This window comes from Oryctolagus cuniculus, chromosome 9 (genome assembly GCF_964237555.1).
Source record: "Oryctolagus cuniculus chromosome 9, mOryCun1.1, whole genome shotgun sequence".
NCBI classification, from domain to species: domain Eukaryota; kingdom Metazoa; phylum Chordata; class Mammalia; order Lagomorpha; family Leporidae; genus Oryctolagus; species Oryctolagus cuniculus.
This window is the reverse complement of record NC_091440.1, coordinates 119,123,745-119,147,322: the sequence shown is the minus strand read 5'-3', so window position 1 is coordinate 119,147,322 and position 23,578 is coordinate 119,123,745. Positions and strand designations below refer to the sequence as shown.

At 40.0% G+C, this 23,578-nt stretch overlaps 1 protein-coding gene and 1 long non-coding RNA gene across 10 annotated transcripts in view; one reads left to right on the top strand and one right to left on the bottom strand.

Moving 5' to 3' along the window:
* Nucleotides 1-23,578, bottom strand: part of LOC108176990 (uncharacterized) — a 102,027-nt gene that overhangs the window by 13,408 nt on the left and 65,041 nt on the right. For both annotated transcript variants that reach the window (XR_007921056.2, XR_011379023.1), the window contains exon 2: nucleotides 21,255-21,325. This is a non-coding gene — a long non-coding RNA (uncharacterized lncRNA). The remainder of the gene's footprint in view (nucleotides 1-21,254; nucleotides 21,326-23,578) is intronic.
* Nucleotides 1-23,578, top strand: part of ABCC9 (ATP binding cassette subfamily C member 9) — a 151,220-nt gene that overhangs the window by 88,721 nt on the left and 38,921 nt on the right. For all 8 annotated transcript variants that reach the window (XM_070048295.1, XM_070048296.1, XM_017343242.3 and 5 more), the window contains 8 exon segments: nucleotides 1,239-1,323; nucleotides 3,248-3,328; nucleotides 14,275-14,412; nucleotides 14,560-14,685; nucleotides 20,504-20,600; nucleotides 20,956-21,185; nucleotides 21,792-21,940; nucleotides 22,155-22,224. In XM_070048295.1, the coding sequence (XP_069904396.1) occupies nucleotides 1,239-1,323; nucleotides 3,248-3,328; nucleotides 14,275-14,412; nucleotides 14,560-14,685; nucleotides 20,504-20,600; nucleotides 20,956-21,185; nucleotides 21,792-21,940; nucleotides 22,155-22,224 (976 nt within the window).

Genomic DNA, 23,578 nt, shown 5'->3' with positions numbered 1-23,578 from the left:
GACAGCAGAAATGTAAAGGAATGTTGAGGAAGGAAAACATTCTGGAGTAAGAGAGAGAGGACAGATAAGAGTAGGAAGGAGTCAAGGATAACTCGAGTATTTCAAGTCCAGGTGACAAAGGAAACAGAAATACCTGGTATTTCTTCCCGGTCCCTTCAATTCCTACGCTTCCCTGTGCTCATACTTCCCATGCATCTGATTTCCACTGCCAGCCTCGATCAAGTTGAGTACCATCAGCCATCATCATCTTCCACGTCCCCTCCTTCATGTGTGATCGAGTGCAAGGACACCTATGTTATGTGTTACCCATAATGAGCCTACTGTGGTCTGTCACCTCCTGGAGACGTCTCCACCTCCTGGAGTTCCTTCCAGAGATGACTCCACCTCCTGGAGTTCCTTTTTTTGTTGTTGTTGTTGTTTTATTTGACAAGTAGAGATACAGACAGTGAGGAGAGACAGAGAGAAAGGTCTTCCTTCCGTTGGTTCACTCCCCTAATGGGCACTATGGCCAGCACTGTGCTGATCTGAAGCCAGGAGCCAGGTGCTTCCTCCTGGTCTCCCGTGCGGGTACAGGGGCCCAAGCACTTGGGCCATCCTCCACTGCCCTTTTGGGCCACAGCAGAGAGCTGGAGTGGAAGAGGAGTAACTGGGACTAAAACCCGGCGCCCATATGGGATGCCAGTGCCACAGGCAGAGGATTAAGCAAGTGAGCCATGGTGCCAGCCCTCCTGGAGTTCCTTAAGCTGCCCTTGTCCTCATTTTTCTCCCTGGAAAATTACTCCTCACCTTGCTGGATGCAGATTTGCCTGCCCTGCAACTTCCCTGAGTGTCCTTCAGTGCTTCTGTATTTTGGGAGAACTTTGTACCCACCTCTCACTAGAGCACCTCCAAAGGCATGTTTTTTTTTTTTTTTAATCAGTCTTCTCCACATACTAGCATTTTCCTAAGAATTTTAAATTTACAGATAACATTGTATGTATTTATCATGTCTAACAGGCTGCCTCAAAGCCAATATACATAGTAGAGTATCTAAATTAGCATCACCTCATATGGCTATCATTTTTGCAGTGAGAAGAGTGGCAACTCTTATCTGTATTTCTTTGTATCTGCATACCTCGCGTTATATTCTAAGTTGCCCAGGAAACATGTTTTTAGCCCTCAAGATACTGCATCTGGAGCTCAGTTTATGGGCAGTGTCTTAGTAGGTGTCTAAAAATTCAAAATCCTTTCTTCCGAAGGTACAAAGCTGTCACAGATGCCTGTTCTTTGCAACCAGATATTGACTTACTACCATTTGGAGACCAAACTGAAATTGGAGAGAGGGTAAGCTATGTACAGTTTAAGTAAGCATTGAACACAAGTCTAGAAAACTCTGTGGTCCATGCCATTAGAAATTCTGAGAGCTTAGTAGTTGAAGCTTGTGCCTAGTGACAAGTTCCAGAAATGCAACTGGAGACCTTTGATGTAACTCTCTATGAAGTATTTATTGAATAACTATTGCCTCCTTAACAGTGTGCTTGTCACTTGGGAGTTGTCAAGGAAAGTAAAATGTAGTCCCTGACTTTGATGTAAATATATATTATGCTTACCGTACTTGATTGGGAAACTGATGTGGCTTCCAGCAAATTCTTCCACTCTTGTCAGCACCTATTTATTCTTATTAAGGTATTCCTTTTTTCTTCATATGAACAGGTTTTTACATTGATGTCAAACTACTCTGACCAGCTGGAAAAGGTTTTTACCTGTGATTTTTTATTAAAATAATAATTTTTTTAAAGATTTTATTTATTTACTTGAGAGGTAGAGTTACAGACAGAGGGAGAGACAGAGAAAGGTCTTCCATTTTGTGCTTCACTCTGCAATGGTCACAACAGCCGGAGCTGGGCCGATCTGAAGCCAGGAGCTTCTTCCCAGTCTCCTATATGGGTTCAGGATCCTAATCACTTAGGCCATCTTGCACTGCTTTCCCAGGCCATAGCAGAGAGCTGGATTGGAAAAGCAGCAGCTGGGACATGAACTGGCACCTATATGTTATGCCACAGCACCACAGGTCACAAAATAATGGTTATACCTTTTTTTTAACTCTAATAGGTGTTAATTACTGGGGAAAATCATTATATGCATTATCTGTTTCCACAAGAAATATATTATGTGTTATTATAAGTGTTGTTATTATGAGTGTTACTACAAATGTATTATTAGTATTCTTAATATCTGCGTATTACAGCCAAGGAGACTATGGCTGAAAAAAGGTAACAAACATGACCAACTGTAGAGTAGATGGTGGAGCCAAGATTAGTCTGACTGTATAGTCTTGTTTTTTTTTTTTTCCTATTTAAAAAAAAAGTATTTTAAAGGAAGATAGTGAGAAAGAAATAGACAACAATCTTCTGTCCATTGGTTCACTTCCCAAATAGCCACAATAGCCAGGGCTGGGCCAGCCCCAGCCAGGAGCCCAGAACCCTGTCCTTGGTCCCCGCTGTGGCTGGCAGGGACTCAAGCACTTGGCCATTATCTGCTGCCTCAGCACAGCCAGGACCCGAACCTGTCACTACAATATGGGATGTGGGAATCCCAAGCAATGACTTAACCACTGCACCAAACATGTGCTCCACGTAGACTTTGTTCATCGCTATTCCTCTTTGCAGCATAGTATAGTTCAAGAGGATGAGATCAACTTCTCTGAGGCCCAGTGTCCATATACATAAAATGAGAAGAACACTTATGTAGTGAAATTGCTGTGAATAATAAAGGAGATAAGAAGATTAAAGCCATTGACTCAAGGTTGACACATACTAAATGCTTAAGTACAACTTCTTAAAGTAATAACTACTACTAGTTCATTATAAGAGCACCTTGTATAGTTCTGTTTAGCATAACTTGCAATATCAAATTTAAGAGGTTTGTATTAAGTAAACTGCACACACAGTTCTGGAACTAGAAGTCTTGAAATTGCTCACAGCTGTATAGCACTCACCAGATGTTTTGCTTATTAATACCTCTGTATAGCAGGGTAGAGTTCTCTGTCCCACTGAAAGGTGGATTAATGTTATCAGCCCAAAACACTCTTGGTATAATTAGAATATTGACCAATAGATTGTTTTCATTTTCTCTTACCAATGTTATGTTTAAATAATAAATTACCAGCAATTGTTATTTTAAAGACATCGGTATTTTAAAGCTATTTTTAAATAAATAGATTATTTACTAGTGGAAAAAATAGCTGACTTGGGTGCTTCTTCCCTAGGGCATCAACCTGAGTGGGGGCCAGAGGCAGAGAATCTGTGTGGCACGAGCTCTCTATCAAAACACCAACATTGTCTTCTTGGTAAGAACGTTCTTGACTTTCATTCTGACTTCATTTTTCCCTGTGGACTAATGAGTCCTTAAAAAGACATGTCAATCAATTCAAGGACATGTGGTTTAACTTGTAGAATCAGAGAATTTCTTGGGAAAACAGATTAGTAGCAGATCCGCAGTAAAAAATTCAGTCAGAACTCCAGATTGGTGTCCAAGAGGCTGAGGTATTCTGTGTGCTTGCTTAGCTGAGTTTTTTCTTCCTTTCTTTGCTTCATTTTCTTTTTTTCTTTTTGAGAGGCAGAAAGACAAAGAGACAGATAGATGTTCTACCCACTGGCTGTCTCCACAGATGCCCACACAGCCAAAAATGGGCCAGTCTGAAGCCTGCAGCTGTGAACTCAATCCAGGTCTTCTATGTGGGTGATAGAGACACAACTACTTGAGCAATCATCCGCTACCTTCCAGGGTGCACTTAATCAGGAAGCTGGAATCAGGAATGTAGCTGTGGCTTGAATCCAGGTACTCTGGTATCAGCTGCAAGCATCCCACGTGGCATCTTAACCACTATATCAAATACCTGTCCTAGTGGAGTTTCTTGGCCAGGCGGATTGTTAATGTGGGTGTGTGGATGGTGTTGGATTGACAGGGCAAGATCACAGATTTTTTTTTTTTTTTTTTGACAGGCAGAGTAGACAGGGAGAGAGACAGACAGGGAGAAAGGTCTTCCTTTACTGTTGGTTCACCCTCCAGTGGCCGCTGCAGCTGGCACGCTGCATCTGGTGCACTGCAGCCGGCGCACCGCGCTGATCCAAAACCAGGAGCCAGGTGCTTCTCCTGGTCTCCCATGCGGGTGCAGGGCCCAAGGACTTGGGCCATCCTTCACTGCACTCCTGGGCCACAGCAGAGAGCTGGCCTGGAAGAGGAGCAACCGGGACAGAATCCGGCGCCCCGACCAGGACTAGAACCTCGTGTGCCAGTGCCGCAGGCAGTGAATTAGCCTATTGAGCCACGGCACCGGCCTGATCACAGATCTTTTGATTTATATTTATATCCGTGATGCTTCCTGAAGCTGCAGAAGTCTTGGTCCTAGCCTAGACGTAGTGACTGATAATCTGAAAGAGAGGTATCCAGAATCCATGTGTTCATAAAGCCCCTTTGATTATTTTCATGACTATCCTGGGTTAATGCCTTGGCTCTACCTGTGGATTCACAAATAACATTTGATAATAATGTTGATTGTGATTTTGCCTTATTTTGGTAAGGGATAGCCTAAATAACCTAGCTTACAAATCGACACTGTATGAAAGACCATCAGGGTATATAAATACCTCCTCCCCTGCCTTCTCCTTCTGTGAAACTATTAACCATTTATAAATCTGGTTCCAGACATCCATTTGAGTCTCCACTCCATCTAATAGGCAGAATTACTTCAGAAGGGAGGTTGATTTGGGAGTATCCCACTAAGTTCAGATCTATAACTGGGCACGGTGGAAGAATTTGGACATACTAGAAACTCATTTCAGGTTAATGTCTCTAAGAGTATGTGTCTCCAAAGCACACCAGATAAGGCATGGCAGGGGAGAGGCATTCGGTGCAGGGATTAAAATGCCACTTGAGATGCCTGCAAGGCTTATCAGAGTGCCTGGCTTCCAGTCCTGCCTCTGCTTCTGACTCCAGCTTCCTTACAAAGCACACCCAAGAGGAGGCAGATGATGGCTTAAGTAGTCATATCCTTTCCACTCATGTTGAAGACAGGGATTGCATTTCTAGCTCCTGACTTCAGCCTGACTCAAGTCCAGCCATTGAAGACCTTTGGAGAGGTACCTTTCCCTGAAGGGAGGAGAGAACTTCCACTTTGATTATGGCCTTGTCTAAATAAGATTGGAGTTGGTGAACTCAAGAGGTTTCCATAGCCTTGGCAACTCATGACAAGAGCTTCAGGTGATTACTGACGTCATAAGTCAGAGTGTCAATTGTTAAATCAACAATGGGAGTCACTGTGCACCTGCTCCCCATGTCAGACCTCTGTCCTTAATGTGTTGTACTATGTGAATTAATGGTAAAACTACTACTCAAACAGTACTGTATACTTTGTATGGCTGTGTGGGTGCGAACTATTGAAATCTTTTAAATACTAAGTAGATTTTCTGTATATAAAGATAATTGAAAATGAATCACGATGGAGAATGGGATGGGAGAGGGAGTGGGAGATGGGATGGTTGTGGGTGGGAGGGAGGTTACAGGGGGAAAAAGCCACTATAATCCAGAAGTTGTACTTTGGAAATTTATATTTATTAAATAAAAGTTTAAAAAAAGTAAAAAAAAGAAGACCTTTAGGAGAGTGAATCAGAGAATCAGAACATTTTCTCTGTGTGTGTCTCTCTCAGCCTTTCAAATAAATAAACATACTTTTAAAAAATTTAGAAATCCATAGCAAGATCTAGAAGTAATCTGTGTAACTAGAAATCTTTCCCATAGCAGATGGACTCACAATTAGAAATGACTTCTGCAACCTTGAGGACTACGTGACCAGGGACTAGGGACTCTGGAAGGGACCAAGGTCCACTGCCCTGGGTGTGCTTTTCTATGCCAGTCCATCACACAGCTGCAATTTAATCATCCCAGTGTACATTAATGTAAAAATTATGACGTTCAAACAAGTCATAGTGTTAACTTGTTGTGGATTCCTTCTTGTTCACTACAGTTTTCATTTCAGCACATCTAACAGCTTTTTGATGCTCCTGTCTTAACACACTTACCTTGAAGGCAGCCTTTTTCTTGTTGGACAGAGTATAAGTTTCCTATTGCTATTAGAACCATAATTAATGACTTCAACATACATTTATTATCTTACAGATCTGTAGACTAAATATTCAATGAAGTATCAGCAGAGCTGTGTTTCCTTTTGGGAGTTATAAAGAAGAATCAATTTTCTTGCCTTTTCTAACTTCTAGAGGCTTCCAGGGTTCTTGTCTCATGGCCACCTTCCCCTATCTGCAAACTCAGCAATGTGATGTCCCCATGGCCATTCCTATAGTCACCTCTGCCTATCTTCACAGCTCGGAGGGTTCTCTGCTTAAAAAGATTCATGGAATTATTTTGGGTCCATCCAGGACATCTCCCTATCTCAAAGTCTTTAATCAGATCAGAATCATATCTGCAAAGTCCCTCTTGGCATGTAAGGAAGCAAGTCACAGATTCTTAGGGTTAGGGCATAGGCATCTTTGCAGGCCATTGTTCTGCTTTGCACAGACAGCTCTTCTTATTGGAAAGTTACGGGATTAAAATTTGCTTCTGTGTATTTTCCTCATTCTAATGTAGCTACAAATATACAGCCATAGTTCTGTATTTTAATATTATTGTTAAAAATTAATTCACATTTCTCTAGGCTAAGTAAGATTAGTATCTACAAATCTTGCACAAATGACACAATTTGTATAACTTTTCTTAATCCTGGTTGCAGTAGTGTTTGTCAGAGTCCCTTTGAAAAAGTATGTGCTCAGTGCGCTCTGATCAGACAGATAACCTTAAAACTATTGGACCCCATAACCTAAATATTATACTTACTTCATGGCAACTTCAAATAGAAAAATGTTTTGACAGCAATGGAATGCTATTGGTATGTTTTAACAATTCTTCAAAACTGATAATATCATATGCTTCTATGCTTAAAAATACACAAAGCACTCTGAACCACGAGGTTTTCCATTTGATTCTCAGGACGGTGCTATGAAGGTGGATGGTGTCCTCATGTTAGCAAACAAGAATAGAGAGGTCAAGCATCTCACTTAAGAAGTAATGACTAGTGAAATGTAGAATCTGCCTCTTTCTATGGTGTTTGCCATCAGCTAAAATTCTCTGGCATTTTCTGAAATGATTAAGTTACTATCTGTGTTGTCCTTTAATATCCTTTCTTTTTCCCTCCTCTTCCTCCCTCTCTTCCCTCTCTTTTACTGCCTGCCTCTCCTCTTCCTCCTCTTTCTCCTTCCCTCCCTCTATCCTCCCCTCCTTCCTTCCTTTTTTCCATCCATGAGTATTTAATGACGTCCCAAGTGTCCATCTTCCATACTTGATGGACGAAACAAAGGAAAATGGCTTTAATGTGATGAATGTTTAAGGCTTTTGCTTGTACACATAGTCATAATTCTTTGGCTTTACATTTTACTGCAAATAAGCTTTATCTTGCCATCAAAGCCAAATGAAGAGATCTTCATGATGTATCAAGAATATTCATTGCTTTTGAAACTTTAAGGCATCTTTAAGTGTATTATGTATATCAGTGAATATATTAATAAGAAGTTATTTCCAGAAATACATCCATACAAAGAATGTAGTCATTGAATGTATAAGAGAATTCATTAATGAAGACTATATATATATATGAAAAAAATGTTCTTTGTTATTGACAGTTAATCATACCTCTTTGTGGGGTATAGTGATTTGGGGACATAGATGAAGTCATGATACTCAGGTTTTCCATCATCTCAAGCATTAATCTATTTATTTATCTCTCCCACCTCTCTATCTATTTGAAAGGTAGAGGGACAAAGAGATGGGGGTGGCTGCAGGGAGAGAGGCAGAGATCAATCCTCCATCCCCGAGTTCATTCCCAAAATGGTCACTACAGCTGGGCGACACCAAAGCCAGAAGCCATCAACTCCTTGTGGGCCTTCCATGTGAATGGTAGGATCCCAAGTACTGGGACCATCTGCTGCCTGCCTAGTAGTTTAGCAGAAAGCTGGTTCAGAGTTGAGGTGGGCACACTCATAGAGAGGCACACTGATAGAGAAATGCAGGCTTCCCAAGCAGAGGCTTACCCTGCTGTTGGATCAAACTGTAGTCATTTACTCACAGCTAAATAAATAATAAATTCTTTAAATGAAGAACTGGTCATTTCTTGAATTGGCCATTTAGCAAATTACCTTGCCTTTTTTTTAAGGAAATATTGTCGCACAATGTTAATGTACAAACTGAATCTTGAGCCGTGATTCTTAACCAGTCAAGCTTCAGTTTTGATTAAGTTCTATACGTTTCACTCTAACACAATGATGCCTCCCCCAGGGAGATCCAGGCATAGTTATGCTAGCAACCGTTATTGATGACTTTATATGGCATAGGCATTTTTCTAACCCCTGATGCACTTAATTCTTGAAAGTATAGGAGGCTTGGTGTTGCTGCAGCCATCATCATTGTCATTACTGATCTTCATAGATGACGATCCTGAGGCTCAGTGTGTGGCTTATCCAAGGTGACAGGGACAGTGATTGTGGAGCAGGCTATCAAAGCTGTGGGGCCTGATTCCATAGCTTGTGTTCTTAACCAGCATGTTCTTCCTTAGTAAGATTCCTGAAGGGTGCTAGACTCTCACTGTGGTACAGTGAAGGGATACTCACACTATGAATCCCCTACAGCTATAGTTATGAGAAATGAAGAATAAACACACCTTTTTAAAAAATGAAGATTGATTTATTTACTTTTGGAAGGCAGAGGGAGAGAGAGAGAGACAGACAAATTGACTGACTGACTCTTGGATCTGCTTGTTTGCTCCCCAAATAGCTGGAATAACCAGTGTTGGGCCAGGCTGAAGCCAGGATCCTGGAATTCTATCCAGCTCTTCCACATGGATAGCAGGGGCCAGAGCACTTGGGCCATCACTCCCTGCCTTCTTGGTGCATTAGTAGGAAGCTGGATTGGAAGCAGACCAGCCTGGACTCGAACCAGTGCCCCATTGTGGGACGCTGGTCTTGCAAGCATCAGCTTAACCACAAAACAATACTTCTGAAATATTTTACTGTAAAAATGTAAATGTAAAAATAATTTAGAGACTTTCACTGCATTGTTTCTGTTGGATCTTTGCAGAAATATGTTCATCCTGTGTTTTAAATCTTTAATCTTGCATCTGAGAAGCAGAGAAACACACACACGTATACATACAGAGAGCAGGGAAGAGGGAAAGACAAAGATAGAAAGAAAGAAAAAGACCTCCCATTTGCTGGCTCACTCTCCATGTGCCAGTAATGATTGGAATTGGGCCAGGCTGAAGTTAGGAGATAGGAATTCAATCCAAGTGTCCTGTATGGGTGACAGGGATCCAACTACTTGAGCCATCTGTTATGCATTCTTTTTGTTGTATATTTTTAAATAATTTTTATTAATATAAAGTGAAGATGTTTTGTGTATTTTATATTTACAGATGTAGGAGCACATTGATACTTCCCACTCTGCCCTCTTTCCTGCCCATGCTCTCACCATCCATCTTCCTTCATTTCTTATGTTTTAATTTTTACAATGAAATAACTTCAGTTTATTTTATAATCATAAGATTAATCCTCTACCAAGTAAATAATTCAATAAAAGGTGAAAAAAGCACTGTTCCACAACAGTAAAGCCAAGAGCTATAAACAATAATCAATTCTCAAAATGTTCATTTTGTAAATATGTTACATTTTTTTGGTATTCTATTAGTTACCACAGATCAGAGAAAATATGGTATTTGTCTTTTAGGGAATGGCTTATTTCACTAAGGATATTGGTTTCCAGCTGCATCCATTTTGTTGTGAAAGACAGGATTTCATTCTTTTTTATGGCTGAATAGTATTCCACCATGTATATATTCCACATTTTCTTTATCCAGTGATCAGCTGAGGGACTTCTGGATTGAATCTTGTTTTAGCTATAGTGAATGTAACTGCTGTAAACAGGGAGGTATCGATAACTCTTTCATATGCTGACTTCATTTCACTTGGGTAAATTCCCAAGAGTGGGATGGCTGGGTCATATGGCAGATCAATTTTCAAATTTTTGAGGAATCTCCATACAGTCTTCCATAATGGTTATACTAGTTTACATTCCCGCCAATAGGGTACCTTTTCTGCATATCCTTACCAGCATTTGTTATCTTTTGACTTTTAGAGAAAGCCATTCTAACTGGAGTGAGGTGAAATTCCACTGTGATTTTTAATTGTATTTCCCTAATGGCTAGTGAGCTTGACCATTTCTTCATGTGTCTCTTGGTCATTTGTTTTTCATCTTTGAAAAATGTCTGTTCATGCCCTTTGCTGTTTTAAAACTGGATTGTTTATTTTGTTGTTACTGAGTTTTTTGACCTCCTTATATATTCTGGATATTAATCCTTTTTCAGATGTATAGTTTGCAGATTTTTTTTTTCCATTCTTTTGGTTGCCTTTTTATTTTCTTGAGTGTTTGCTTTGTAGTGCAGAATCTACTTAGCTTGATGTAATCCCATTTCTCTACTTCTACTTTATTGCCTGTACTTTTAGGGTCTTTTCCAAGATGTTGTTGCCTATATCAGTGTCTTAATGTGTTTCCCCTGTTTTCCTGTAGTAATAGGGTGATTTGGGGTCTTAAGTTTAGATACTTTTCCCATTATGAGTTGATTTTTGTATAAGATGTAAGGTAGGGTTTTTTTTGTTTTGTTTTTGTTTTTTGACAAGTAGAGTTACAGACAGAGAGAGAGAGACAGAGAGAAAGGTCTTCCTTCCATTGGTTCACTCCACAAATGGCTGCTACGTCCGGCGCTGTGCCGATCCGAAGCCAGGAGCCAGGTGCCTCTTACTGGTCTCCCATGCTGGTGCAGAGCCCAAGCACTTGGGCCATCCTCCACTGCCTGCCCAGGCCACAGCAGAGAGCTGGACTGGAAGAGGAGCAACCGAGATTAGAACCCGGCACCCATATGGGATGCTGGCGGTGCCACAGGCAGAGGATTAACCAAGTGAGCCATGGCAACGGCCCAGGGATGTTGTTTTATACTTCACACAGAGATCCAGTTTTCCCAACAACATTTGTTGAAGAGTCTTTGCTTTCTCTATGGTGTGATTTTAGCTTGTTTGTCAAAGAGTAATTGGTTGTAGGTGGGTGGATTAATATCTGGGTTCTCTCATCTGTTGCATTGGTCGTTGCACATGTTGTCTTTTGTGCCAGTACCAGGCTGTTTTGATAATTACTGCCTTGTAACATCTCTTGAAATCTGGAATTGTGATGCCTCTGGTTTTGTCTTTATTGTTTAAGGTTGCTTTGGCTTTTGGGATTCTCTTGTGCTTCCATATAAAGTTTAGTTCTTTTTTTCTAGATCCAAGAAAATTTTGGTTGGGATCAGATTGAATCTGTAGATTGCTTTACATAGTGTGGGCATTTTTATGATAATAATTCTTCATGAACATAGAAGATTTTTCCAATTTTTTCATCTTCTGTTTCTTTCTTTAACATTTTTTTAATTTTCATTGTTAGATCTTTCATCCCCTTGGTTAAATTTATCCCAAGGTATTCAAAATTTTTATAGCTATTGTGAATGGAACTGATCTTACAAGTTCTTTCTCAGCCATGACATTGTTTGTGTATACAAAAACCATTGATTTTTGTGTGTTCATTTTATATCTGGAAAGCTTTTTGGATCCCCTATGTGTAGAATCATGTCATCTGCAAACAGGGATAATTTGACTTCCTCATTCCAATTTGTATCCCTTTGTTTTTTTTTTCCCCAATGGCTCTGGCTAAAACTTACAGAACTATATTGAATAGCAGTGGTGAAAGTGAACATCCCTGTCTGGTTCTGTATTTTAGTGGAAATGCTTCCAGCTTTTCCCCACTCAATATGGTACTGGCTATGGTTTGTCATAGATAGCCTTGACATAGACCAATATCCCTGGTGAACACAGATGCAAAAGTGCTCAACAAAATACTGGCTAACTGAATACAGCAGCACATCCAAAAACTATATCCACCTGGAGCAAGTGGGATTCATTCCAGCAATGCTGGGCTGGCTCAACATATGCAAATCAGTAAATGTGATATAACACATTGATGAAGAATAAAAACCATAGGAGTTTCTCAAATAGATGCAGAGAAAGCTTTTGATGAAATACAACGTCCTTTCGTAATTTAAAAAAAGTGAAACAAATTAAGTATAGAAGAATGTTGCTGCTAAACCAACCATTAGGCTACCCTTGTGATACTGGCCCAATTTTATAAAGTCACTGTTTCGCTATGAACTAAATCTTGGTAATTATGATCTTGGTGCATTATTGTAGATAAAAGTGCAGACATCTTTGTCAACATAATCCTTGTATCAGTGATATTTTTTTTCACTTCTTTGGAAATTTTACTTCATCCCATTCAGGCTTGAACTTTTATTTTTAAGTATTTCTGAAGTTCCATCATATACACATGTACAGAGTAAGATATGTGTGTATATGTATGTATAATGACAATTATTTTATCAACTATTAAATTATCCAGAATAACTCATTTAATAGTTTAAATAAATGAGATAACTGGAAGCATGTCTCTGTTTTTAAATGTATTTTTGCAAAAGACACCTGATGATACTAATTATATCACCCATATATTCATAACTATGATATTGAGTAGACTGATTTTTAAAAGACTGATTCTTATTATCATTTAGAATCACCCCTTAACTGTCTAAATACTTCGCTAATTTTTTCATTTCTCCTAAATGCTATTATAAAGACACATTGCCTATAGTTTCTTTGTGGGTAGAGATTGATGGAGAGTCAAAAAATGACTGAACTCATCTTATCCCTATCAACAATGGCCACCTGCATGTTTTTATACTGACTTTCAAATATCAGCTTCTATTTCAATAGAAACTGCTTCTATTTTCCCTTGTCCAGATACTCAACCGATGCAAGGTAACTGTACAGAAACTTTTGTGGTCATTTGTTTTGAAAAGTTCTCAAAATTACAGTTTCCAAATATCTCAATCTGTGTGTGGTTGAATGAGAATCTAGCTGCTACTACTTTCTTGAACCCATTAGGAAAAACAGAAACTTTGCAATCACATATATGCAGGAGTCACAAACAAGTGTGCTGAAGAAGACATTGATGCACTTCATTTTCATGAAGGCAGTCACTCCTCCCCATTCTTTACCAGAAAATGATACCGTGTTACACGAGGTTGTCCCTTCTGCAGTCCCTCCAATCCTCTCACTCCCCGCTGATTCTGGTGCTTCCAGCAGGGCCTGAGCTGCTACACCATCCTCCCTGCAGGTCACTTGGCTTTCCCATTCATCATTTTGAGGAAACACTCCAGTGTGAGTTTCCTGCAGTAGTCTCTGGTTTTCTCTGTCAGAATCCCAATATGTAATTTGATGCCTCATGAGAAAAGTTCAAGAAGTTCATGGAAAATGGAATTAAAAGATAAATTTATTTTTTGGTGCAAAAAATATTGGAATCCATGCATAGGTTTTTCATAATACACATTTCCAGAAATGTTTTAAAGGCCCTTCCTATGTGTGGATTTCAAGATTTCTTTGCATCAAAATAAGGATGTTTTAATTCTTTTACTGTTATATGTTGAATTACTCTCATATATGTCATTATAGAAATAAGATATATAAAAATTACCTATGGAAATCTCATCACTTCAGAGTCAAATAACCATTCTCTAAATCTTTTTATTTCTTGGTGTACTGAAATTTCCTTTATTCCAAACATAATTGGCATAAGTACAATCTTGGGTATGTTATTTTTGTAGGTAATAATATTAAGTGTTCATTAGGTCCCTTATAGAAATGAATTACTGCACTCAATCCCGACAACATGCCTAATAATGTTACATTGTGATCTAATCAATATTATCTGTACCTATTTTTATTATCTAGAATTCAATGACTCCCATTATCTTTACTTTCTTTCTTTGAACCTATTGTTATGGCTTACTGAGTATTGTTGGTTTGTGAATTTAAAGAATCTCCAGGAATTCAAACCATTTTCAATATTGTTAGTTGCCTTTTAAATAATTTTTAAAGAGGAAGAAACAATTCATCTTTAAGCTAATTCTCTTTCCTACAACTTGAAGTTGTACAGAGTCCATTTTATGTATACGTAAATTGGGGTGATTTGTGCTGAGCTATGTGTCTCTCTACTCCAGAAGAAGCGAGTGACACGAAGAGTGTGAAATGCCTTTATCTTGTTCTCTTTCACCGTTCACAGGATGATCCCTTCTCTGCCCTGGACATCCACTTAAGTGATCACCTCATGCAGGAGGGGATTTTGAAATTTCTTCAGGATGACAAAAGGACACTCGTTCTTGTGACTCACAAATTGCAATACCTGACCCATGCTGACTGGGTAAGTGGAGAGGAAAGCTTTGATCACGTTTCTGTTGTCACCCTATACATCCTCAAATGTAGAAACAGTAACAAATGCTTTGTAAAGTAATTCATTTGGCCCAGCAAGGCGTTGTGCCCCATTTCTGCTAATATATGCTCTTCCTAGATCATAGCTATGAAGGATGGAAGCGTACTCCGAGAGGGAACTTTGAAGGACATTCAAACCAAAGATGTGGAGCTCTACGAACACTGGAAAACACTCATGAACCGTCAGGATCAGGAATTAGAGAAGGTGAATGTTCGTGGTTTGAAGGAGTCCAGCCTGTGCTAAATAATCACCAAGAATGCTTTCAGAGTTTCACGTCTAATGCTTGGTAGTAGAGTGGTCCTCATCGGAAGTGCAGAACAATTTTATTTTGAGATAGCATTGACGATCAGGCTCCTCAGAACCCATGGTCCTAGTGTGATCTTTTGGATGAAGTACTGCTGGGCTTCCACAGGATTCTTAAATGAATCTGACCAATATTGGCAATATTATGTTCCTCTAAAACGGCAGGCAAACTATTTGCTGAAGTGTCATGTTTCCTCATTTTTGCCTATTTCTAACTTATTTTTCTCATCTGTAATATGAGAATTTTTTTTTTTTTTGCTCTTTGCCTACCTAACAAGAGGGTCATGGACAAGACCAGCATCAAGCAAATTTTGAAAGACTGAAGAGCTGTAGTTGTGAAGTTAGAATTCATGTATCAGATAGGGTGGAGGGTAAAAGCAGGAAATCAGAAAGAAGGAAAGATAGAATTTCACATTTGTTCAGCTGTTTGTAGAGTACATAAATTGTTTTTTTTTACACAGTCTTACTTAGTTCTTTGAAAATCCATTAGAAATAAGCAAAGAAAATATCTCACTTTTACAGATGAGTAAACAGAGTTACTTAAGTAACTTAAGCTTTGACTGAAGTTGCACAATACCTCTGATAAATGGTACCATGGAATTTCAACCCAGGTCTACATCCAGTGTTATCCCAGTGTAATGCTATTGCATTGAATGAGGTGATAACAGAGTTGGAAACTGGATGGAGTATGACTGGTGGTTAAGAGATGAAATGGTAAATTTTCAAAATGTTTGTTCTTGAGTTCAGATAAGAAAGAGACCAAAACTTGGTATTCCTGGCCAGGAGCAAGCATTATAAAATGAAATGTTTGTGTCAGCAAATTTCTAAAAAAAAAAAAAAAATTAGGAAATTAGAGTATCCTGTTTTAGAGAGAGAAAAAAGGATCTATGTTTCCATAGAGAGAGAAAGATTGAAAAGCCAAACATATCCAGGAATATCTATATCGTCTGTGGCGATCTTAAAAGCAAACCACACCAAGAAAAAAGATAGATGAAAAAAATCTGTGAGTAGTGTAGGACAAATCAGAGAACTGTTCAAAGGAGGCTGTTTGGCAAAAAAAAAAAAAAAAAAAAAAAAAAAAAAAAAAAAAAAAAAAAGGCATTACAAGGTACATTCAGCAAGTGCCCACTGAGGAATTGTGCTATGAGAAGCTTGATTATAAACATACTGGAGAAGGCTCCAAATGACATTTTTTTCAGTGATCTAAATGCCAGGGACAAAAGAATATGATGTAAGCTTAAGGAATGGGACAATTTATGGTTTACTTTGGAAAGAAAATCTGGAAAAAAAATGAGAGCTGTTGGCTCAATATTATAGTAATACCGTTAAGCAAGCCAGGAAGAAAGTCCATTAAGTTGTATTTAGAAATGAAGTGATCACTTGAGATAGCATAGCTCTATAATTAAAGACACATTCCTGGGTTGTAAATCAACAGAAGGAGATATAGAGCAACTTAGGGTATGGACAGGGTAAGTCAGTTGTGAGGTAGAATGGAGCCAGAAGAAACCAGAATGAATCTAGCACCTGCTATGAATTCGTTTCTGGGGATGGAAGGAGTTACTGACACCTGTCACAAAGAAGGCACCAGATTTCATCTGCAGCCAGGGAGTCGCACTGTGGGAGTAAGAATACTTAGAGGGAAGTCTCTAAAAATTGTTTTTTAAGAGGTAAAGTTGGGGGAGGAAGGAGAGAGAAGGAGGGAGAAATCTTACCTGCTGACATGGCTAAGCCAGACCTGGAGCCAGGAAAGCAATCCAGGTTTTCCACGTGGGTAGCAGAAACCTAGTGACTTGAGCCGTCATCCCTGACTCCAAGGGTCTGCATTAGCAGGAAACTGCAGTCGGGAGCCAGAGCTGGGATTCCAACCTAGGTGCTATGATGTGGGAAATGGGCGTCTGGATGAGCATCGTCATGGCTAGACCAGATGCTCACACCTGTTGTGGACGTTTTTGTAGAGACACATTCTTGTTCAGTTTATCTTGACAGGACAGGGTGTTTACCTCCCAATCAGGGCCATTTCTGCCTCCTGGAGAACACACAGCTGCATCAGCTGAGAGCTGACTGTCCTACTTGGTGCAAGGGATGCCCCGGGCTTGAGTGGGTAGGGGAAGGAATGCTGCCCCACTTCCTGCAGTACAGAGCGCGCCTCCACAGCACCCAGGCATCCGGCTCCATGTCACTAGCACCAAGGCCAGGAGAGCCCGGCTTTGAGCCAGAACAGTGAAGGAGGAGGATGAACACTGAAGAGCTCCCAGACCTCCTGTGTCAGGGCTTTGGAGAGAACTGTCACTTTAGGGGTTAAGGAATAGGTGGGGAAAGTATGTTTAAAAAAAGGATAATAACAGGGGCCAGCATTGTGGTGCAGCTGGTTAGGCCTCTGCTCGGGACTAGGATATGTCACATCTGAGTGCCATTTTGAGTCCCAGCTCTTCCACTTCTGATCCAGCTGCCTGCTAAAACACCTGGGAAGGCAGATGACCCTGCCAGCTACATGGGGACCCAGGTGGGGTTCCCAGCTCATGGCTTCAGTCTGGCCCCACCCTAGCTGTTGCAGCCATTGGGGAGTGAACCAGTGGATGAAAGATTCTCTCTCTCTGTCTGTCTCTGTCTCTCCCTCTCTGTCACTCTGCCTTTCTCTTAAATAAATAGTTTTTTTAAAAGATTTATTTATTTATTTGAAAGGCAGAGTTACACAGAGAGAGGAGAGACAGAGAGAGAAAGGTCTTCCATCCGATGGTTCATTCCCCAGATGGCTGCAAATGCCAGAGTGCCAATCCGAAGCCAGAAGCTAGGAGCTTCCTCTAGGTCTCCCACATGGGTGCAGGGGCCCAAGGACTTGGGCCATCTTGTACTGCTTTCTCAGGCCACAGCAGAGAGCTGGATGGGAAGAGTAACAGCAGGGACTAGAACCGGCGCCCATATGGAATGCTGGCGCTTCAGGCCAGGGCATTAACCCACTGCACCACAGCGCTGGCCCCAAATAAATAGTTTTTAAAAAGAGACAGTAATGGAAAACTGCAGATAAAGAGATACCATTTTTAGCTGATTTAAATATTAAGGATTGTAGTTTGAGTGACATTAACCATAAATTTTGCAATGTTATTCAGCAGAATAAACCAGTATTGTATTGTTGTATGCTCTGCACTCCTCTGCCTTCACCTTGGCCTGGCCTGGGAAATACGTATTGGATAAATGGAACTAAGTTTGTATTTATTTAATTAAATATAAACACAATGTAAAATACCTGACTTATAATGGGGTTAATAGAGCATTTATGTTTAAGAAATATTGCTTTAAAGATTTCTACTCCCTCACCCCCCACCACCAAAAAAAAGTCTCCATAATGTTAAATTTTTCACTTACGGCTGGTGCCATGGCTCACTAGGCTAATCCTCCGCCTGTGGCGCTGGGACACTGGGTTCTAGTCCCAGTCGGGGCACCGAATTCTGTCCCAGTTGCTTCTCTTCCTGTCCAGCTCTCTGCTGTGGCCCGGGAGTGCAGTGGAGGATGGCCCAAGTCCTTGGGCCCTGCACCCGCATGGAAGACCAAGAGAAGCACCTGGCTCCTGGCTTCGGATCAGCACAGGTGCGCTGGCCACAGCGCGCTGGCTGCAGCGGCCATTACGGGGGTGAACCAGCTGAACAAGGAAGACCTTTCTCTCTGTCTCTCTCTCTCTCACTGTCCACTCTACATGTAAAAAAAAAAAATTCACTTACACAGCATGGGCAGTTGAACCAGAACCAAATCTCTTTTTCATCCTATTACATGATACACAAAATGGATCCTTTCTTAATTTCCTGTTTTATGTAGTCTCCTTCACTAAAGTTTTCCTGTCCTTAGACAGTATTAAAGACTTGTGTGAAATGGTCTCTGCAAAATGCTGTTCAGGAATCATTTTTACTTTTACCTTTACAACCAAGGATCTGGAAGGAAAAGAGCCTTCTAGAATAGCAGGTCTCCTAAATCACACATGGTGTATGAGGCACAAACCAAAAAGCCAACCAGCCACCGAACTCACTACCTAGGGACTGATCACCAAAGCTGTATTAGTTTATTGATGTAACAGTCAAACTGTGGCTTTATGGAATTTTTTTGCATTGGCAAGCGTGGGAAGCTCCCAATTTACCATAGATTCCAAAAGCTTGTGGGTCAGTGGCTTGGAACACCAGTGCATTTCCCCATGGAGGCGAGTGATGGTTAGTTTTCCAGCTTGGCCTGGAGAACTTCATTTAGTCCACAGTGCAACTGCACTGATGCTACTGCTCCAGTTCTGAGGTCAGGAGGGGACCGAGGTGCTGGGAGCCAGGGCCTGGAGAAAACCAGAGGCTTGGGTAGGCGACAAGTCTGCAGCATCCCTTAAGTCTTTGAGGCTAGTTCTTGCCATGTTTCCCTTCTCTGTCAGCACTAGAGGGTGCTTCAGAAACTTCATGGACAGGAATTAAAAAACAATCTATTTTAGGGAAAAAATATTTTTGAAATCCATGCATACGAGGATTAGTCAAAACTTCATGCAAGTGCATATTGTAAAAATCTATACATGGTTTTCAAAACTGTTTTTGCACCAAAATAGACCAATCTTCTAATTCCATTTCTCCAGGAACTTTTCATGGCCCCTTGTATTTCCTGGTCCTGGAGGTTTCTCCAACACTGTTAGGTACCCACCCAAGTATTGTTAATTGCCTCTTCTCTTTAGAGAATTCCATTCAATTTTTTTTTTGATTTATTTACTTATTTGAAAAGCAGAGTTATGGGGTTGGGGGATCTTCCATCCTCTGGTTCTCTCCCCAGATTGTTGCAATGGCCAGAGCTGGGCTGAGCCAGGAGCTTCTTCTGGGTGGCCCATGCAGGTGCAGGGGCCCAAGGACTTCGGCCATCTGCTGCTGCTTTCCCAGGCCATAGCAGGGAGCTGGATCAGAAGTGGAGCAGGCAGGACTTGAACTCGTGTCCATATGGGATGCTGGCACTGCAGGCAGCCATTTAACCTGCTACACCACAACTCTGGCCACCATTCAAATCTTACTGCGGTCCTTTTCTCAGCTCCCTTAAGTGAGATGCTAAAGAACTGCAGTGTGATTTAAACATTCATAATCATAGTAGATGAGTGATAGAAGTTTAACAAACCCAGAACTCTGTGTTTCTCAAAAAATTATCTATGTGTTTACTAAGACACAGAGAGTGGGAGAGTGAGATAGAGCTCTCATCTGCTGTTTGAGTCTCCAAATGCCCACCACAGCTAGGGCTGAGCCAGGTCAAATCTGGAAGCTGGAAACTCATTCCCTGGAATTGTCACCATTGCCTGTGTGGTGCATCTGTGTGCATTTTTAAAGGAAGGTATCTGTTACCATAAATGAATACTTAGTTAGAAATTATAAAGAATATCTGAAAGTGACATGAGAATAAAAGAAGTAGGGTTGAGAGAACTATGGGTTAGGGTTGGGGGAGATCTCTTCCTGTCCCTGAGGTCACCCATGTCACCGGGTTTTTGGTTTTCCTGGCTTCTTCCTGCCTTTACACCTCTGAGCACTGAAGCATTTCCCACACGCCTAAAGCCCTGTCCCCACAATTGCTCCTGCAACAGGATTTGTAGATCTCTGGAGTGAGCAGAGTGTCCTTCATCCTGGTAAAGATAACTAACCGCTTGTACATGAGGCTCATCTACTGTTAGCTCAAAACCCTCCTATGGCTATGAGTATCTTCAATGACAGCGTATTTCCTGTAGGATATGGAAGCCGACCAAACCACGTTAGAGAGGAAAACTCTCCGAAGAGCCATGTATTCAAGAGAGGCCAAAGCCCAAATGGAGGATGAAGATGAAGGTAGATCTTTTCCATGTATCTGAAACATTCTAATGGGATTGTACGAGGTTTTATTGACAATACAATTCTTTCAATAGCTTCATGAGTTTCACGTCTACATTTGCAGTCAATTTGATCTGGAAATCAATAATCTCATCCAGGCATAAATTTTATATGTATTTTTTCATTCATTTATTCTTCACCTATTTTAAAAATTGTTTTTGAGGTTTGCCCTACTAAAAGCACTTAAACTTTTCAGCACTAATACTTACATTTCCATCAGTCTGAAAGTGGTGGTATTTTCTTTTGGGGGAATGATAAAAATTCAGCCTACCTGGTGGCCACTTGGAGTTTCAACACGTTTTTCTGTATGTAGAGGAAGAGGAGGAGGAAGATGAAGATGATAACATGTCCACTGTGATGAGGCTCAGGACTAAAATGCCCTGGAAAACCTGTTGGCGATACCTCACTTCCGGCGGATTCTTCTTGCTCTTCCTGATGATTTTCTCTAAGCTTCTGAAGCATTCAGTGATTGTGGCCATAGACTATTGGCTGGCCACATGGACGTCAGAGTACAGTATAAACAATACTGGGAAAGCTGACCAGGTACGATGCGCTTAGTTATGTTTTTAACCCATCAAGTAACTGTGGAGATTAACGGTGGCATTCTCTTACCTTGTTAGATACTAGCAGTGAAAATAGTCAGGACACTTCTTTGATAATTCTGTAAATAATTGGAGCAGGACCTGAAATAGAATAAACTGTCAATATGTTAAAAATGGTATCTATTATTTTATTTTGAAAAGTTTATCCTAAGAAACATTTAAAGGTAATATTTGGATTGGGATTAAAAGGAATCACATCCATGTTTTATACATGTTATAGATATGTTATACACAAATGTCTACCCATATAGGGCTCTTTTGTTATTGTTCTAATAGTATTTGATATTTAAGTAACTGCTCTACAACACAGAGAGCCAAGAATATGCCCCAAACCTGACAGCAAACAGTGTCCCTTCACTTGCCTGGAGGCAAACCTAGAACACAGTGGAGGAAGTGAAGTAGGGTCTTGGATACTGCCAAGGTCTCCAAGAGCTGTACCTCTGCAAGATAAGGAAGTTAGCAATGTCCTCTGACTTTGAGGCTTGGTTTTCTAGGAAGAAAAAAACTCAATCGGTAATTTCCTATGTGCTTTTCGATTGCTTCGCAGACCTACTATGTGGCTGGATTTAGCATACTTTGTGGTGCAGGCATTTTCCTTTGCCTTGTTACATCTCTCACTGTAGAATGGATGGGTCTCACTGCGGCCAAAAACCTTCACCACAATCTCCTCAACAAGATAATTCTTGGACCAATAAGGTAAAAAGTAGTTATTTCGCTCTCCCACACACAAAATCATGGAAACGTGCATTTTTAAAATTGCAGTCAAATGTGCAAGTTTGAAGAATTTGTTTGGTTCTTGAGAAAATAAATAAGGACCTTCTCATTTCTGTGACTCTAAACTGTCCATTAGCAGTGCTCAGGGTCCAGATAGTTGAGGATTATCATACATCTCAGTTTCATTATTGCCTAGGTTTTTTGATACCACACCTCTGGGACTGATTCTCAATCGATTTTCAGCTGATACCAACATCATTGATCAGGTGAGTTCCTGAGTTACTTCAAAATTCACAAATTGTTCAATATAAACTAAATATAGGTGTTTTAAGACAAAGCATGGTTTCTCTTACTAATAGAGGATTGCTGAAATTTAAATGAAAGCCTGTTTGCTTTCATATCAATGGATTCATGAAAACGATTACTTAAGAGAAAAACCGTTATTCAAACTAATTTGTGTATGTAGAAGAGGATACTTAAGAATCAGCATGAAGTAAAGAGAAATAGTAAAGAATGAATCAACATTTAAAGTTTTTGATTATAAAAAGAAATTATTTTGATTAGTGTGTATCTCCATCCACAGTATCAAGTTCACAAAACTTGAGTAAAATCCATTCAGAATATCTCCCAGAATAAAAGGTTGGGTCCTGAAGCTTTAGATGAAGCAGTGTTGGTAGAGAATCCCAAGAATGCTCCATTTAATCTCAGATCCTTAGCTCTCCAGAGGTTTGTCTTGAAAATGAAGACAGGAAACTCTGAAATTGGATCCCGTGAGAGCAGAACCCGCAGGACAGTTGAGAAAGAAAAACCTGTCACATCTAGCTTTGGCCTTTTCTGACTTGCCAGAGTGGTGTTGGGAACACATAAATTACCTCCAGTTTAGAAAATGAATGCTTTTGATATCCGCAGCTGACTAAAGAACACGGGAAGAAATTATGATATTTTCACAGGACTGGTGTTAGGTCACACTGCCCCTAAAATAAATTTAAAGAACTATATATTGCAAGAGCCAAAACAGTCATTATTTAGCAGTTGATAGGATTTCTATCCAGAGAATTCAAAACAAACAGTAAAATTGAAATCCAGTTAGAAAGTTCAGGAGAATATGTTCAAAAAACCCATCTTGTGAAAATTGTTAATTTCCACTCTGCCAATTAACAAATTGAGTGAAAAATAAATTTCATTATTAACAGTAAACACTACAGAAACAGAAATAAACCTAATACTATAAAAAGATAACCAATAATCTCAAAAGTCAGAAGAATGCTACACAGCGAATTTACCTATAAGATATCCAAAAATATTATTTTATTAATATACTCTGTTTCTCATAGAAGATGAGTATATCAATAAAGAGAATGGAGAAATCAAAAGCAATATGATACAGAAATTTAACATAGGGTGAAAGCATATTGCATGATAAAAAAATAATTTTTCAAGCAAACACATTGACAATTAGCTATCCATAACATAAAAAACAAATACAAAGTAAAGATGACCATATAAAAACAACAACATAGAAATTAAATTGTAGGAGAATAATGTTAGAAACTTGAGGTGCAGAAGGTCTTCCTAAGCAAGGCACAGAACTTCAGGAACAACAAGGGAAAAGGCTAACAG